Here is a 15,783-nt window from a genome sequence, read left to right as displayed (position 1 = left end):
CTATCTATCCGTCTGTCTGTCTGTCTGTCTGTCTGTCTGTCTGTCTGTCTGTCTGTCTGTCTGTCTGTCTGTCTGTCTGTCTGTCTGTCTGTCTCTGTCTGTCTGTGTGTTTCTGTGTGCGCGTGTTGGGCAGGACCTCAAAGCACGCGAACGCGTACTCAGATATTGGAACTGCTTTTACAAAACGAAAAAAAGGCATTCGTGCTTTCCATCCCTAACAATGTTCATCAAATGCAAATACTTTTCAACACAAACTGACTGTGGTACCAACGCTCATGTTTTTAGACTCAGTTCGAGGTGGCCCACAACCACATCCACTACCTGGTTGGAGGTCGTCACACCTACTCCATGTCCACACTGGAGTATTCTGCCTACGACCCCATCTTCTTCCTCCACCACTCCAACGTGGACAGGATCTTCGCCATCTGGCAGGAGCTGCAGAAGAAGCGAGGCAAGCCCTACGACCACTCCGACTGCAACGTGGAGCTCTTCAACAAGGACCTGTTGCCCTTCAACAAGGACTCCAACCCCATTGAGCTCACCAGGACTTTCAGCAAGGGCAAGGATCTATTCAGGTGAGGCTTGAAGTGAGATCTAGGGTATGGGATGGGGTGGTGATACTTCAACAAAGACCTCACACTTGTTCAACAGGGACACACACCCCATTGAGCTGTCCAGGGCAAGGAGCTATTTAGATGAGTGTTGAAATGAGATCACGAGGTGTTCCGGGCAAGGAGCTATTTAGATAAGTGTTGAAATAAGATCACGGGGTGTTCAGGACAAGGAGCTATTTAGATGAGTGTTGAAATAAGATCACGGGGTGTTCAGGGCAAGGAGCTATTTAGATGAGTGTTGAAATGAGATCACGGTTAGATGAGTGTTGAAATGAGATCACGGGGTGTTCAGGGCAAGGAGCTATTTAGATGAGTGTCAAAAAGAGATCACGGGGTGTTCAGGGCAAGGAGCTATTTAGATGAGTGTTGAAATGAGATCACGAGGTGTTCAGGGCAAGGAGCTATTTAGATGAGTGTTGACATGAGATCACGGGGTGTTCAGGGTAAGGAGCTATTTAGATGAGTGTTGAAATGAGATCACGGGGTGTTCAGGGCAAGGAGCTATTTAGATGAGTGTTGACATGAGATCACGGGGTGTTCAGGGCAAGGAGTTGTTTAGATGAGTGTTGAAAAGAGATCGCGGAGTGTTCAGGGCAAGGAGTTATTTAGATGAGTGTTGACATGAGATCACGGGGTGTTCAGGGCAAGGAGCTATTTAGATGAGTGTTGAAAAGAGATCGCGGAGTGTTCAGGGCAAGGAGTTATTTAGATGAGTGTTGACATGAGATCACGGGGTGTTCAGGGCAAGGAGCTATTTAGATGAGTGTTGAAGTGAGATCACGGGGTGTTCAGGGCAAGGAGCTATTTAGATGAGTGTTGAAATGAGATCACGGGGTGTTCATGGCAAGGAGCTATTTAGGTGAGTGTTGAAGTGAGATCACGGGGAATTCAGGGCAAGGAGCTATTTAGATGAGTGTTGACATGAGATCAAGGGGTTCTCAGAGGAACGTTGAACTACGTGCTGGAGGGAAGTGGTGGGGGTTGGTGGGTACAATCTTGTGGTAAAAGTTGGATAACACGTCAACAAGGACCTCAAGCCTTTTTTGCAAGGACACCAACCTAATGAGCTCAGCAGGACTTTAAGCAAACCGAAATTAATGTTCAGGCAGGTAGTACATTTGGCTGGATACGTGTACGGGTACATTTTATTCTGAAGTGCATTACATGTTTGCGATGAGTGTTCTTTGACTCGCGCACAAATCCCTTCAGCCTTTCTACACCGAGACCAAAAACATCGATCTGATTAGGATTTATAGCAAACCGAAGGATCTGTGTTGGTTTGTCTTGAAGTTTTGTTGTCTCTGTTTGTTTAAGAGAAGCAAAGTGTTTGCACAAGTAAGTGATTGATCGATTATTTTGTGAATATTGAAAAAAGGACTACCTGTTTTAGTACCCATGGTCGCATCTGTTATAGTCACATGTTAGCATTTTGAACATCTTTGACAAGTACTGAAACGGTTTCGTATGCAATTGCTAAACAACGTGTGTTTATTCTCACCTACCAGTTACCTGCAACTGGGCTACACCTATGACGATATGACGCTGAACGGCCTTAACATCGACCAGCTGTACAGTCTGCTGGAGCAACGCAAAGCCCGAGAAAGAGCCTTCGCCGTGTTCTCGCTGCACGGTCTGGGCTTCTCTGCTAATGTCAGGGTGCAGGTGAGATGCTTGTGTGTGTGTGTGTGTGTGTGTGTGTGTGTGTGTGTGTGTGTGTGTGCGTGTGTGTGCGTGTGTGCATGTGTGCGTGTGTGTGCGTGTGTTCGCGTCTGTGTGTGTGTGTGTTTGTGTGTGTTTGTGTGTGTTTGTGCGTGTGTGTGCGTGTGTGTGAGTGTATGTGTGTGTGTGTGTGTGTGTGTGTGTGTGTGTGAGTGTATGTGTGCGTGTGTGTGTGCGTGTGTATGTGTGTGTGTGTGTGTGTGTCTGTCTGTCTGTCTGTCTGTCTGTTGGATGCTTGTACGATCTGAATTTTGACCGGCCTGACTGAGCATCACCACACCCGGTGAAAGGGCCTTGACTGTTTTTTCACTGAACGGTCTTGGCTTCTTTGGTTAATGTCATGGCATCTAGCTGAGTATTACACCTCAGTGTGTCTGTCTGTCTGTCTACCTGTCTGCCTTTCAGTGTCTTTGCTACAGTCTGAGCAGAGTGCATGTTAGATGCATTCCCGTGTGTCTGTGTTGTACAACCCGCTGGGTTTGGTTTATTGTTGTTTGTCTCGAGAACTTAGGGAGTCATATAAGACGACCCGGCTCGCTTGGGCAACAGAATAACATAAGAACACTTTTAATTTCCATGTTTATGTGAACATGAAGACGGACAATTGTCTGTTTGCACCGCATCACTTAACTCAAAGAATAAACAAAAAAGCGTGTTACATTTTTTGTTTAAATGCATAATTAAGCACAAACACGTATTATCAAATCGACAGTTGTACAACACTATTAAATTTTAAAAAATCCGTTAGCATGTACATTTTTCGCTACATGTCAATTATTGGCCGAAACACAGAACATGTAACGAGTGACCGTTTTCACCTGCACAGGTGTGCAACGTACATGGGGAGGAGATCACCAACTGCGAGTTTGCCGGCGACTTTTTCATCCTGGGCGGGGCCAACGAGATGCCGTGGGAGTTCAACCACCCCTACCTATTCGACATCAGCGATGCTGTGGAACACCTGGGGCAGCCCTACGACGGCCTCTACAAGGTTCGCGCTGACGTCTACAGTGTCAACGGAACCATGCTGGGATCCAACGTGCTGCCCGCCCCCTGGGGCAGTCACAGACCTGCTCGTGGACATACTGACCGTGAGTGTGTATGTGTGTGTGTGTGTGTGTGTGTGTGTGTGTGTGTGTGTGTGTGTGTGTGTGTGTGAGTGTGTGTGTGTGTGTGTGGGTGTGTGTGTGTGTGTGAGTGTGAGTGTGTGTGTGTGTGTGTGTGTGTGTGTATGTGTGGGTGTGTGTGTGTGTGTGTGTGTGTGTGTGAGTGTGTGTGTGTGTGTGTGTGTGTGTGTGTGGGTGTGTGTGAGTGTGTGTGTGTGTGTGTGTGTGTGTGTGTGTGTGTGTGGGTGTGTGTGTGTGTGTGTGTGTGTGTGTGTGTGTGTGTGTGTGTGTGTGTGTGTGTGTGTGTGTGTGTGTGTGTGTGTGAGTGTTTGAGTGTTTGTGCGTGTTGTGGGTGTATTGGCGGGGCGGGGCCGAAGTTCTTGGATTTAGCTCCTCCTTACATCCACGTTACAACCGGTATACCCCCTTTCTCAGAGGCATAACTATATTCCTTCATCCGTACAGCTGTGATCGCCGAGCACCATGTGGCCACCAACGTGGTCCGCAAGGACATCGAAGTGCTGACCGACGAAGAGGTGTACGCCCTGCGCGTTGCCATGAGTCGCTTCCAGAACGACACCTCCATTGACGGCTTCCAGGCGGTGGCCGAGTTCCACGGGCTGCCCGCCAAGTGCCCCACCCCGGATGCCGCTGTCCGTTACGCCTGCTGCGTGCACGGCATGGCTGTCTTCCCCCACTGGCACAGGCTCTTCGTTGTGGAGGTGGGTGTGGTTAAATACAACGGAACCCTCCTTTTAAGGCTGCAGAAATATGAGAAAATCAGGTTATAAAAAGGAGGGAGTCTTGAGCTTTGGGTAAATTTAAAGAGGTTACGAGGAGAAAATCTGAAGGATCAAAGTCTTAAAGGGAGGAAGACTTGAATTGGGGGGTGGGGGGGTATGGGTCTTAAAAAGGGGGTTCCATTGTATATGCCGTCAGGTTGTGCCTTTTTAAAAGATGTCATACATTTTGTCCGCGTCACCGTTCATGTGAACTCTTTAAGATCTGGCCAGGGTTTTACACGACAAGAGACTCTCATTCCATATATGGATATACCCGGGAGGGGGGGGGGGGAACAACCTGTGTGCTTTTTGTACAGAGTGGGAGTAGGACGTTTTGCTGAATAGATTTTGTAAGTTGAAACATTATTCAGAAGACCGGTGGGTCGAGTTACATTTAAATGTATATATATATACATTCTTTTGTTTCAAACGTTCCAGTAATTATGAATTACCTTTCTTGGTTTTAGATTTACTTTAAAACTGTCCCACTTTTCGTACAGGTCGAGGACGAGCTGAGGAGCCGAGGGCTGGAGATCGGAATCCCGTACTGGGACTGGACACGCCCCAACGCCCACATCCCCGCCCTGGCCGCTGACGAGACGTACGAGGACCCCATCACGCACGAGACCGTGCACAACCCCTTCCACGACGCCGCCATTGCCTTCCTCGACCAGAGGACCTCCAGACAGGTGTGTGTTTGGAGGGGAGGGGGAGGAAGAGGGGGGGGGGGTACAAAACCACAGAAATTATGTAAGCGGAGTAAGCGGAGTGTTTCTGCCAAAATCGCGATGGAAAACGGCCCTCCCATAAGACGCCGCCATTGCCTTCCTCGACCAGAGGACCTCCAGACAGGTGTGTGTTTGGAGGGGAGGGGGAGGAAGAGGGGGGGGGTACAAAACCACAGAAATTATGTAAGCGGAGTAAGCGGAGTGTTTCTGCCAAAATCGCGATGGAAAACGGCCCTCCCATAAGACGCCGCCATAGCTTTCCTCAACCAGAGGACCTCCAGACAGGTGTGTGTTTGGAGGGGAGGGGGAGGAAGGGGGGGGGGGGTACACAACCACAGAAATTATGTGCGTGCATTCTCCGTAAGCGGAGTGTTTCTGCCAAAATCGCGATGGAAAACGGCCCTCCCATAAGACGCCGCCATAGCTTTCGTCGACCAGAGGACCTCCAGACAGGTGTGTGTTTGGAGGGGAGGGGAGGAAGGGGGGGGGGGGGCGGGTACAAAACCACAGAAATTATGTGCGTGCATTCTCCGTAAGCGGAGTGTTTCTGCCAAAATCGCGATGGAAAACGGCCCTCCCATAAGACGCCGCCATAGCTTTCCTCAACCAGAGGACCTCCAGACAGGTGTATGTTCCAGGGGAGCGGAGTACAAGCCCACAGAAATTAGGTGCGTGCATTCTCCGTAAGCGGAGTGTGTAGACCTGCCAAAATCGTGGGGAAAAACGCAATCGGCGTGGGTTCAACCACCACTTTCGAAAAGGGATGTGTTTCCCAGAGTCAACTGTGTACAGATTATTCTCAGAACACCCCGTGTGCACGCATTCGCACGATAAAGATCCCACGGTCACAGCGAAAGTCCGAGGCCTTGGAAAACACGAATACCTGCAGGCATGAAAAAGGAAAAAACGGGTAGCTCAATTCTGTCGCTGCACGCTTATCCCCAAGGACAATAACATATACCAAATACCAAATAACAAGTTGGAGCCAACGAACGCAACAGAAATAGAAGGAGGGGGAGGGGAAAAATGTGTGCAGATTTTGGATGAGGATGAGATGATGCACAAAACGTTTAAAATTATGTGGGATGAATGTGGATGAATTTACCAGATGATAAATCACAAGTGACAGTTCGAACTGGTAGCGGATGGAGGCTCAAGGTAATTTGTGTGTGTGTGTGTGTGTGAGAGGAGAGTGTTGGGAGAGGGGGTCGGACCACACCAGATAGCTAAGTGTGTATGTATGTGTGTGTGGGGAGGGGGAGGATGTTCCGACGCCCGCGAAGTCTCCGTTCTGGCCGCTGATGCACCCACTGGGACGCTCCAAGAGGGATAACAATTCGCCCGACACTGCCACCCCTCCGCCCCCTGGAGTCAGGACTTCCAGACAGGTAGGCGTTTCCCTGTGTAGGATATCCCTCTGTGTGTGTGTGTCTCATCAGCCACCACCTGGGGTCAGGACATCCAGACAAGTAGGCGTTTCCCTGTGTAGGATATCCCTGTGTGTGTGTGTCTCATCAGCCACCACCTGGGGTCAGGACATCCAGACAGGTAAGCGTTTCCCTGTGTAGGATATCCCTGTGTGTGTGTGTCTCATCAGCCACCACCTGGGGTCAGGACATCCAGACAAGTAGGCGTTTCCCTGTGTAAGATATCCCTGTGTGTGTGTGTCTCATCAGCCACCACCAGGTAGGTGTTTCCCTGTGTAAGATATCCCTGTGTGTGTGTGTCTCATCGGCCAACACCTGGAGTCAGGATATCCAGACAGGTAGGCGTTTCCCTGTGTAGGATATCCCTGTATATGTGTGTGTATCATCAACCATCCTCGTGGTTGCTCCAGACAAGGAAATATAAGCCTTTATAAATCTTTGCTCGCGAAGGCAAGCCAAGAATGTGCGTGTGTGTGTGTGTTGTGTGTACAAGCATGCGTTCGTATATAAGAGACCCTACGGGGTATGGTAGAGGTCTGCATTGAACGCTGTAGAAGATGAACAATGGTAGAGGTCGGTAACTTATTTCGGGTATCTAGTCCTTAATAGGCATCAACCAAAGGCCAGTATGACATGAACCATCAATATCATCATGACAGCGGTATAGTGACAACGTGAGTCCATCTTTTTTTCAGGTGCAAGACGATCTGAGCGAGACCCCCAAGTTTGGCGACCACACCTCTCTGTTTGACGGTATCCTCCTGGCCTTCGAGCAGGACGACTATTGCGATTTTGAGGTCCAGTTCGAGGTCACCCACAACGCCCCTCACTTTCTGATTGGAGGGTTCGCACCCTACTCGATGGCCACGCTGCACTACTCGGCCTTTGACCCCATCTTCTACCTGCACCACTCCAACGTGGACCGTCTGTGGGCCATCTGGCAGCAGCTGCAGATGCGTCGTGGTAAACCCTACAAGGTAATGCAGTGGTACAGGGGCATGCACTACCGTTGCAAGACATGGCCGTCAACATTATAGAAGCATCTGTTGCTGACCCTCCACCACACAATGAGTCGCATGTCACCTTTGCATGATTTTCATATTTTTACATTTTCACGAAGAGTTTTTTATGCTCTATCCAGTGGTGAAACCCGTTTTAGAAAAGATCGAAGCTATAAGTTATATGAGTTATAAGCCTGTGACTAAGGTGACCCTCACACTGTTACCAGACAATCCCCGGGCTTATATTACGCCTAACACAGAACCGCGCGAGGTGACATGCCACTCATTTCGTGGTGGAGGGTCACAATTTATGAAGAGGGTCACGGGACGCACTACACTTTAAAAGAGCGGGTCCTGGGAGGCACTGAATTCCTTTATCGTGCGTACCGTAGCTACAATTCTCAGACTGCAAAATTCTGCAGTGGGGGTCTCTAAACATTGAAAGTGGGGGTCCCGGGACGCACTAAGAGGGGCGTCCGTGGGGAGCCCTGATTTACAGTTGCTTGTATGATGAACACAATGTATAGAAGAGGAATGTGTTAAACGAGGAGAAAACTTACATTGAGGGTCTGAACAGGGGATAAGTCTTAAAAAGGGTGTGTCTAAAATTGGAAGTCTGAAGTGGTAGGGGGTTGGCTTGAAATGGGAGAGGTTTTTAAATGGCACGGTCTAAAATTGGAAGTCTGAAGTGGTAGGGGGTTGGCTTGAAATGGGAGAGGTTTTTAAATGGCGCGGTCTAAAAAGGGGTGGGTCTTTAATCGTGGGTCTTTAAAAAGGGTAAAGTCCTAAATGCATAAATAAATCGCATAAAAAATGTTTTTAAAAAATAAAAAATGAATAAATAAATAAATCCCTGCGCTTAGAACTGTACCCACGGAATACGCGCGATATAAGCCTCATATTGATTGATTGATTGATTGATTGATTGATTGATTGATTGATTGATTGATTGATTGATTGATTGATTGAAGTCCTACATCAAGGGGGATGGATTGGTCTCACCGGACGGACTCCTAAGTTAGACAAACTTGATCAATCTTGAGATATTGAGATATTTCAGTATTGTGTAAATGTTGAAGGATGAATGATGATACGTTGTAGACGGATGCTTGATTTTTGATTAAAAGCCCCACAATGATGTGCTTGGCAAATTTAAAAACAAATAAAAAATAAAATCTTGATAAATCTTCAAAGAGGAGAAGCCTTAAATCGGAAAGACATTTAGAATGGGGGTGTGGAGTTGGTAGATTTAACACTTTCTACGCCACCTATGTTGACCAAGGTTTTTTTTAGCCGAGACCAGCTGTGCTGCAGCAGGTCACTCAGAATTGTAGTAACTGTGTAGTAACTGTGTATTAACACGCTGGAATGCAGGCGTTAGATCGACGTTACAATAAGAGACTGAATCTAACAGTTTGAGCGGATATATCCGTACCTGGTCAGATAGAGCCATATGAGTGGGTACGAATATATCTGTACCTGGGAGACAATGAGTTAAGAGAGGGATACGCCTTAAATGGTGTAGTCTTTAAACAAGGGTTCCACTTGACTGTCTTCCTCCTTCCACCAGGCTCACTGCGCCTCCACTCAGACCCAGGAGCTGCTAAAGCCGTTCGGGTTCCCGCCCCCGTGGAACAACGACGAGAAGACCTTCAGCAACGCCCGCCCCACCAACATCTACGACTATGAGGCAAGTCAATGGTTTATTTGAATGACCTCTTATGTGGGACTAGATGAATACCCGCTTCGCCGGGTAGCCGGCTTCGCCGGAAAGAGGTAGAGCCGAATACCCAGCTTCGCCGGGTGAGTGGCGCACCGTACGCCGGCTTCGCCGGGTGAGTGGCGCACCGTATGCGATTGACGCCACACAAAGGAAGGGAGATAAACGCGCAAAACACTGGAGAAGATAAGGAAGAGTAATACCCGGCTTCGCCGGGATAAAAGCGTTGTGGACAGTGACCTTCTAAAAATAGTAACGGGAATATGGATTGAGCGTTGTGGACAGTGACCTTCTAAAAATAGTAACGGGAATATGAATTGACGCAACACGAAGGAAGGGAGATAAACGCAAAACACTGGAGAAGATAAGGAAGAGTTACTGGGAATGGATCTGGGAAGATGAACAGAAAAACCAAAATCGGTTCAGCGCTGCGCGCTGAGAGCACGTTCAAAATTCTCATCGACCAGGTTGCGTCCGGGGTCTACCTGAATATGCCCACCAAATTTGAAGCAGATCCATCGAGAACTTTGGCCGTGCATCGCGAACACACACACACACACACACACACACACACATACACACACACATACACACACACACACACAGACAGACAGACAGACACAAGCCGTATCTATATATATAGATAATTGTAAACAAATACTAGAAATAAGTAACATTGTCGGCTAGTTAACTAATGGAACACGCACTTACACGCACAAAACATTCAAACATACACTCACGGACAAACACACACATACACAAACTATTACACACGTACATACACTCACACACACTCACACACACACAAACACACACACACACACACACACACACACACACACACACGCACACACACACACACACACATATATATATATATATATATATATATATATATATATATATGTCAACTAGATGAATACCCGCTTCGCCGGGTACGGCTGCGCCGGGAAAAAGACGAGCCGCAGCCGGGGACCCGGCTTTGCCGGCGCAGCGCACGAAGGAAGGGAGATAAACGCGCAAAACACTGGAGAAGAGTAGTGACCTTCTAAAAATAGTATAACGGGAATATGGATTGAGCGTTGTCGACAGTGACCTTCTAAAAATAGAAACGGGAATATGGATTGACGCCACACGAAGGAAGGGAGGTAAACGCTGAAAACACTGGAGAAGATAAGGAAGAGTTACTGGAAATGGATCCAGAGAAAAACCAAAATCGGTTCAGCGCTGCGCGCTGAGAGCACGTATGAATATATCTCATCGATGAGGTTGTGTCCGGGATGTAGCTGAATATGGTTTCCAAATTTGAAAAAGATCGATCGAGAACTTTGGCTTGGCATCGCGGACTCACACACACATAGACACAAGTCGTATATATATATAGATATATATATATAAACATATACACACACACGTACACGCACGCTCGCATGCATACACACATACACACGTACACGCACGCATGCACGCACACAGACACACACACACACATACACACACCACCCCACTCACCACAACCTCCGCCACCACCACCAACAACACCAAATAATAAAACTCATCTTCTGTATCATCCCCAGGAGGTGCTGGACTACACGTACGACTCGCTGCAGTTCGGAGGCATGACGGTGGACCAGCTGGACCACTACATCGAGGAGAGACAGACCAGGGAGAGGACCTTCGCCGGCATCTTGCTGCACAACATCGGGGTCTCTGCCTGGGTGGAGGTGTCCATTGACGTCAAGGGAGGTAAGTCAGTCAGTCAATTCGTGTGTCAGGCAGTCAGGCAGTCAGGCAGTCAGGCAGTCAGTCAGTCAGTCAGGCAGTCAGGCAGTCAGTCAGTCAGTCAGGCAGTCAGTCAGTCAGTCAGTCAGGCAGTCAGGCAGTCAGTCAGGCAGTCAGTCAGTCAGTCAGTCAGGCAGTCAGGCAGTCAGGCAGTCAGGCAGTCAGGCAGGCAGTCAGGCAGTCAGGCAGTCAGTCAGGCAGTCAGGCAGTCAGTCAGGCAGTCAGTCAGTCAGTCAGTCAGTCAGGCAGTCAGGCAGTCAGGCAGTCTTACGTGACGTAAGTTGATGCATGAATTCTTCCACACTCGATTAGCTGATATCTAACTCAGCCTCACGGCTAATCTACGTAATCTCGTGTGGAAGAAAACGTCTGTCACACGACCAAGTCTGAATAGCAGGTACTGATGACTTTGTTGTATTACAGGCTAAGCTCTAAGGTAAAACGTTAAAGTGATACAAATGTTGACTGTGTGTGTACACAATTTATGAAAACTGGAATATTTGTATCTCTATAACTTTTTCCTAGAGCTTTTGGATCATATACGTAGAGGTTACACGCCGAGTCTCAGTGATTATTAAAAATAATGGTCAAAGTTAGCGGATCATGAAAAATGCGAGCTTTAGCGAGCTTTTTCATGACCGCGAACTGAGACCATTATTTTTTATAATCACTGAGACGAGGTATGTAACCTCTTTATTCCTCCTTTCTTCAGTTATTCAAAGAAAAGAGGAGTTTTTGTGCGAAAGTTTGATCGAATCATATTCACCCAACCAGTCTACCTGCGCAGGCGATCGATTAATGCGCGGTTGTATAGTTCCGTGCAAATCATTCCATTCTGTTAACACTTCTTGTCAGTTTTCCTATTTTGGACTAAAATCAAGTACACATATATGCTGTTATTCTGCTGTGGCGGCAAAGGCAGATATTGTGTGTTCTGTGTATGTTTTGGTATCGCTTAGGATAATGTTCTTTCGTCAAATGGGACTAGCAGACGAACTTTTGCACCCGTGTTCCAACGTTAAAAACTGTATGAAGTTCAGTTTTCTGGGGAAAATAGTGTATGAAACCGCTTTATGTTGTTTAAATTGATGAGATGTGTGCATTTGGTTGCGTGTGATCTGTTTATTAAATGAAATATTGTTGAAAACTGACCGTCGGATTGCAGTCTGTTGTCGAAGAAACTGAGTGAAAAGAAGGGGAACTACTCTTGTCGCTAGACAAAGTATGAGTTACTTGCCTTGCGGGAAATTGCTTGTGATGAACGTTTGAGCACGGCAAATCTAGATTCAGAAAACAACCGAACTCATGGATTTTATATGAAGATTCATGTGTTTAGGCCTGTAGTTGTTAATTTAAATGCGGTATGTTTGTATTGTTTGCTCCAGAGATGTATACTTCGTACGTTAGAGCGTTCGGAACTTTTCAGTCGCAAAAAGTAGTACCGAAACAGAACAACTTCTCAACCCATTGCACTATCGAGGATTCAGGCTGTTGCTGGGTCGTTATTTGTTTGGTTGCTGGGTCATTATCGAAAAATAACTACCCCTACAAGTTTACAGAGGTAAAGAAGCAGAGGGGGTAATAACGAAAAATAACTAGCCCTACAAGTTTACAGAGAGAAAGAAGCAGAGGGGGGGATAATATCATTCTACATACATTGAAGAAAATGCACACCAAATTTAAACACAAACAGTTCTGTTTCATGAATGTTGTGAACAAATGACTTGAAGAAGAAAAGTGGTGTATTTAAATGTACTCTTAAGCTTCAAAGTGCTACGGCCCAAAACCCAAACAAGATATTGTAAACACAAAACAAACAAACAAACAAAACCAAAACAACGAACGCATGAACCGTTGCAGGTGACCCCCACGTTGTGGGCCACGTGGCAGTGCTGGGCGGGGAGAAGGAGATGGCCTGGCGCTTTGACCGCCTCTTCAAACTGGAGATAACAGACGCCCTGCACCAAATGGGGTTCAACTATGACGACGATTTTCACGTGCACCTCGACATCACGGATGTCAACGGCAAGAAGTGGCCCGAGGACACGTTCAGTCACACCAACATCATCCATGTTCCTCCCAAAGGTCAGTGGATTGTATGTGTGTGTCAGGAGAGGTACACAGGTGTACGTCTCGTCTAATATACGAAATGACCATGTTATGTATGCATCACGGATGTCAGAGGCAAGAAGCGTCCAGAAGACACAATCAGTAACATTAACATCATCCATTGGGGTGTGCACGTTAAAGATCCCACGATTGACAAAAGGCATAGATAAAAAAAAATGTCCACCAAATACCCGCGTGTCTTGGAATAATAGGCCGTGAACAGTAAATATTCGCCGTAATGGCTGGCGATTTACTGGCCGATGTGAATGCGTGATATATTGTGTAAAAAATTTCATCTTACATGGCATATATATAATCATATTGTGCGCCTTGAGTCGCCTTGTAGTGAGATATATGCGCCCTATAAATGCTCGTATTATTATTATCATTTGCCTCCCAAAGGTCAGTGGATTGTATGTGTATTTATGTCAGGAGATTTGCTGCACTCGTGTCTGTAACGTTTATGCCATGTATGCCAAATTGTTATGTTATTGATACATCGCGGATGGCTACAGCAAGAAGCGCCCCGAAGCCAGACATTATCAATATCATCCACATTCTTCCAAAATGTTAGCGGCGTGTTTCAAAGAGATTATAAGTTTTTTTTATGTGGTATTCCATAGAACGACAAGAAGATTACTGTATTTTAATATACGCCAAACTACGACAGAGAGGGTACTTTATTACGATATCTCACCGTAGGCCGCAGAAGGTAGTATATTCTGATATTATATGGTACGTAGGTCAATGAAGGGCAGTATACCAAGGAGGCTAATATATTTCGACATCCATCAAAGGAGGGTAATGTATTTTCAAATACGCCACAGTCCGCCAAGGAAGGTAATATGTTTTGATATCCAACAAAGAAGAGTAATGTATTTAAAAGATTCGCCACAGTACGCCAAGGAAGGTAATATGTTTTGATATCCAACAAAGAAGGATAATGTATTTAAAAGATTCGCCACAGTACGCCAAGGAAGGTAATATTTTCCGGTCTCCTCCACAGTGCACGAGGAGGACGGCTACGAGAAAGAGGAGCGCGTGCGCTCGGATGTGGACTCACTGACAGTGGAGCAGATCCAGAACATTCGCGAAGCTCTGCAAGCGGCGAAGAACGACGAGACGGTATCCGGCTACAACCAGATCGCCGCCTTCCACGGCCAGCCCAACTGGTGCCCGTCACCCGCCGCGGAGAAGAAGTACGCCTGCTGTACGCACGGGATGGCCGTCTTCCCCCACTGGCACCGACTGCTCACCGTCCAGGCTGAGAACGCCCTGGTGGCCAACGGTCTTCACGGTGGTCTCCCTTACTGGGACTGGACCCTTCCCATCACGAGCCTGCCTGCCATCGTCAAGGAGGAGTTCTACACCAACCCCAAGACCGGGGAGTCCACCCCCAACCCGCTGTACAACGGCCTGGCTGACGGCCACCCCACCACGCGCAGCGTTCGCGACGAGCTCTTCGAGGCGCCCGCGTTCGGCTCGCTGACCAGAATCGCTGAGCAAGTCATGCTGGCTTTTGAGCAGACCGACTTCTGTGACTTTGAGGTAAACGGGGATTGGTGGTGAGAGTGTTGTTTGTGTGTGGGTGTGGGTATGTGGCTGGAGAAAGAGACACGAACCCAAAACAGCCCTTATGTGATCCTTAAAAGGGTGACCTGTCTTAATTCATCGAGAATTAAATCAGTCAACGTTGTTCATCTGTCCGAGCTTTGATGTCGTTGTTTTTATTTTTGATCATCCTGCTTCTGCTGCAGCTATCGCTGCTGATGCTGCGATTGTTATTGCTGTTGTTGTTGATGCTGTTGTTTTTGCTAGTGTTTTCCTTGTTGTTGACATTGTTCATAAAACAATGGAACTGTTAAGCACCGAAGAACTTATTCAGCATGTTTAGGCATTGTCCCGGCTGCCATAAACTAACCCCGACATCGGTCAATTCACCAGGTGCAATACGAGATCGCCCACAACTACATCCACGCTCTGGTGGGCGGCAACGAAGAGTACTCCATGGCCTCGCTACGCTTCAGTGCCTACGATCCCATCTTCTTCCTGCATCACTCCAACACGGACCGGCTCTGGGCCATCTGGCAGGAGCTGCAGAAGTACCGGGGTCTTCCCTACAACTCTGCCAACTGCGCCATCGCGTCCCTGCGTCAGCCCCTCCAGCCTTTTGCCCAGGACCACGTCACCAACCCGGACCCCGTCACCCGTGACCACTCCACGCCCTTCGACGTCTTCAACTACGAGAACAGCTTCCACTACCACTACGACAACCTCCAGTTCAACGGGATGTCCATCCCGCAGATTCAGCGCGAAGTGATCAAGTGGGTGGCCAAGTTCGACTCCAGTAAACTAGCTGCTCGTGTAGAAGTTAGACACGAATAGACAAGTTGCCGGTGGGCGTGTTCTAGTCAAAGTATCAAACCGTATCCTCAGCGTACTTCCAGTACATGTCCCAATATAGACTAACTGACCTAAGAAGACGTTAACTCGAAACGTCAGTCGATGTTTCAAGGTTCAGAACGGGGTCCCACTTTTTCTGAAGGCTAAAACTGTTGTCTGGGGTTTGTTTAATGTACACAAAACTTAAATAATGCATCTGACGAGACCATTGGTAACGACACAGGTTCAAAGTCTTAACGTAATCTCGGACCCTCGAGGGCATGAAGAAAAGTCACAAATGACAACAAAAATATAATCAAAAACAAAATAAGATCACACTATATATTCCAACTCATTAACTAACGAAAAAACGGAATTCGAAATAAATAATTAATTAACCAAAGCAGCGATAA

The 15,783-nt window shown here is 47.3% G+C and overlaps 1 protein-coding gene across 2 annotated transcripts in view; it reads left to right on the top strand.

Annotated features, from left to right (window-relative positions):
* LOC138945630 (hemocyanin 2-like) overlaps nucleotides 1–15,783 on the top strand; it is a 63,851-nt gene that overhangs the window by 5,993 nt on the left and 42,075 nt on the right. The window contains exons 6-16 of one of the 2 annotated variants that reach the window (XM_070317102.1): nucleotides 286–575; nucleotides 2,120–2,276; nucleotides 3,160–3,424; nucleotides 3,905–4,161; nucleotides 4,722–4,910; nucleotides 7,072–7,353; nucleotides 8,948–9,067; nucleotides 10,675–10,843; nucleotides 12,740–12,964; nucleotides 13,995–14,536; nucleotides 14,933–15,312. In XM_070317102.1, coding sequence (XP_070173203.1) covers nucleotides 286–575; nucleotides 2,120–2,276; nucleotides 3,160–3,424; nucleotides 3,905–4,161; nucleotides 4,722–4,910; nucleotides 7,072–7,353; nucleotides 8,948–9,067; nucleotides 10,675–10,843; nucleotides 12,740–12,964; nucleotides 13,995–14,536; nucleotides 14,933–15,312 — 2,876 coding nt within the window. Of the gene's footprint in view, nucleotides 1–285; nucleotides 576–2,119; nucleotides 2,277–3,159; nucleotides 3,425–3,904; nucleotides 4,162–4,721; nucleotides 4,911–5,024; nucleotides 5,074–7,071; nucleotides 7,354–8,947; nucleotides 9,068–10,674; nucleotides 10,844–12,739; nucleotides 12,965–13,994; nucleotides 14,537–14,932; nucleotides 15,313–15,783 lie in introns of those variants that run through there. The other variant, XM_070317103.1, reaches the window with a different exon arrangement.

The sequence above is a fragment of the Littorina saxatilis genome, linkage group LG13 (assembly GCF_037325665.1).
Source record: "Littorina saxatilis isolate snail1 linkage group LG13, US_GU_Lsax_2.0, whole genome shotgun sequence".
Taxonomy (NCBI): Eukaryota; Metazoa; Mollusca; class Gastropoda; order Littorinimorpha; family Littorinidae; genus Littorina; species Littorina saxatilis.
The sequence above is the reverse complement of the archived record's forward strand: the minus strand, read 5'-3'. Positions and strand labels throughout refer to the sequence as shown.